A 986-nucleotide genomic window follows, 5' to 3' on the forward strand; every position below is an offset into this window, starting at 1 on the left:
AAAAAAAAAAAAAAAAACCTTTCTTGTCATACACGAAATCGTTTTCTCTTGGAAATACACGTTGTTGTGTTTTTTTTGGAGGATGGCACTCAACAAACAGGTGCAGGGTTGGGAACTCTAGAAACCAGGACTCCAGTTCCCTGTTCCAGTTGATTCCGAGCTCTAACTGTGACCTTGGGAAGTGTCTCTGGCTGGGGGACTCGGTTTCTCTCTCTTCTCATTTACGAGAGCTCAATTCTGGTGCGTGAGGGTGGGACTGGCCCTCACACAACGGAGACACCTGGGCTGCAGCTCCTCCGGCGCGCAGATCCATCTCAGCTCTGCTCTTCGCCGGCCCTCCCCAGTCGGCCGGCTTGCTCAGAGCAGTCCGCTCCGGCTCGCCCGCGGTACCCCAGGATCTGCAAGCGGCACCCCCACCTTTGTGCCGGGCTGCTAGGAAGGGATCCTGCGATCATCCTTCCACTCGCTGAGAAAGGCCCGGTCCACCCTTCATTTTCACCCTGGTAGCTCCCCCTCCCCGAAGCCCTGGCATCGCCGGATTCCAGACACCACCGCCAGAGCTCCGACTCCAGACCCTTGCCCCTCTGCCCCTTCACACCGCCTTCGCCTCCGAGGGAGTCTTCTAGCCACACAATCCCATTCTTCCTCAAACTCTCACGTTATTTCCATCCGGCCGCCTTCCACAGAGCCCTGCGCGGAACGCAGCCTCCCCCACCTCCGCCCTCGGGTTCTGGGGACCCCCTCACCTCCGCGGTGAGAGATGTGTTTGCTGAGGAATCGCTGCTTCTTCTTCTGGTGCAGCAAGGTCGGGTATTTAAGCAACAAGAACGAGGTCACCAAGTACCCCCCCAGGGTCGACAGAAGACAAAAAGCCGCGGTGGACGACATCTCAGTCACCGAATGGGAAGTCTCCCACCTCCCGGGCCTCTGGAACCCCGCTGCGACGGTCGCAACGGCTGCGGCGGCGGCAGCTCAAGGTCTGCTCG

At 58.9% G+C, this 986-nt stretch overlaps 1 protein-coding gene across 2 annotated transcripts in view; it reads right to left on the reverse strand.

Moving 5' to 3' along the window:
• Gdpd1 (glycerophosphodiester phosphodiesterase domain containing 1) overlaps window positions 1–980 on the reverse strand; it is a 47,184-nt gene extending 46,204 nt beyond the window's left edge. For both annotated transcript variants that reach the window (XM_010626715.2, XM_010626714.2), the window contains exon 1: window positions 747–980. In XM_010626715.2, coding sequence (XP_010625017.1) covers window positions 747–888 — 142 coding nt within the window. In that variant the 5' untranslated portion in view covers window positions 889–980. The remainder of the gene's footprint in view (window positions 1–746) is intronic.
• Window positions 981–986: the final 6 nt, after the last annotated feature.

The sequence above is a fragment of the Fukomys damarensis genome, unplaced genomic scaffold, assembly GCF_012274545.1.
Source record: "Fukomys damarensis isolate Sample0158 unplaced genomic scaffold, DMR_v1.0_HiC HiC_scaffold_13, whole genome shotgun sequence".
Lineage (NCBI taxonomy): Eukaryota > Metazoa > Chordata > Mammalia > Rodentia > Bathyergidae > Fukomys > Fukomys damarensis.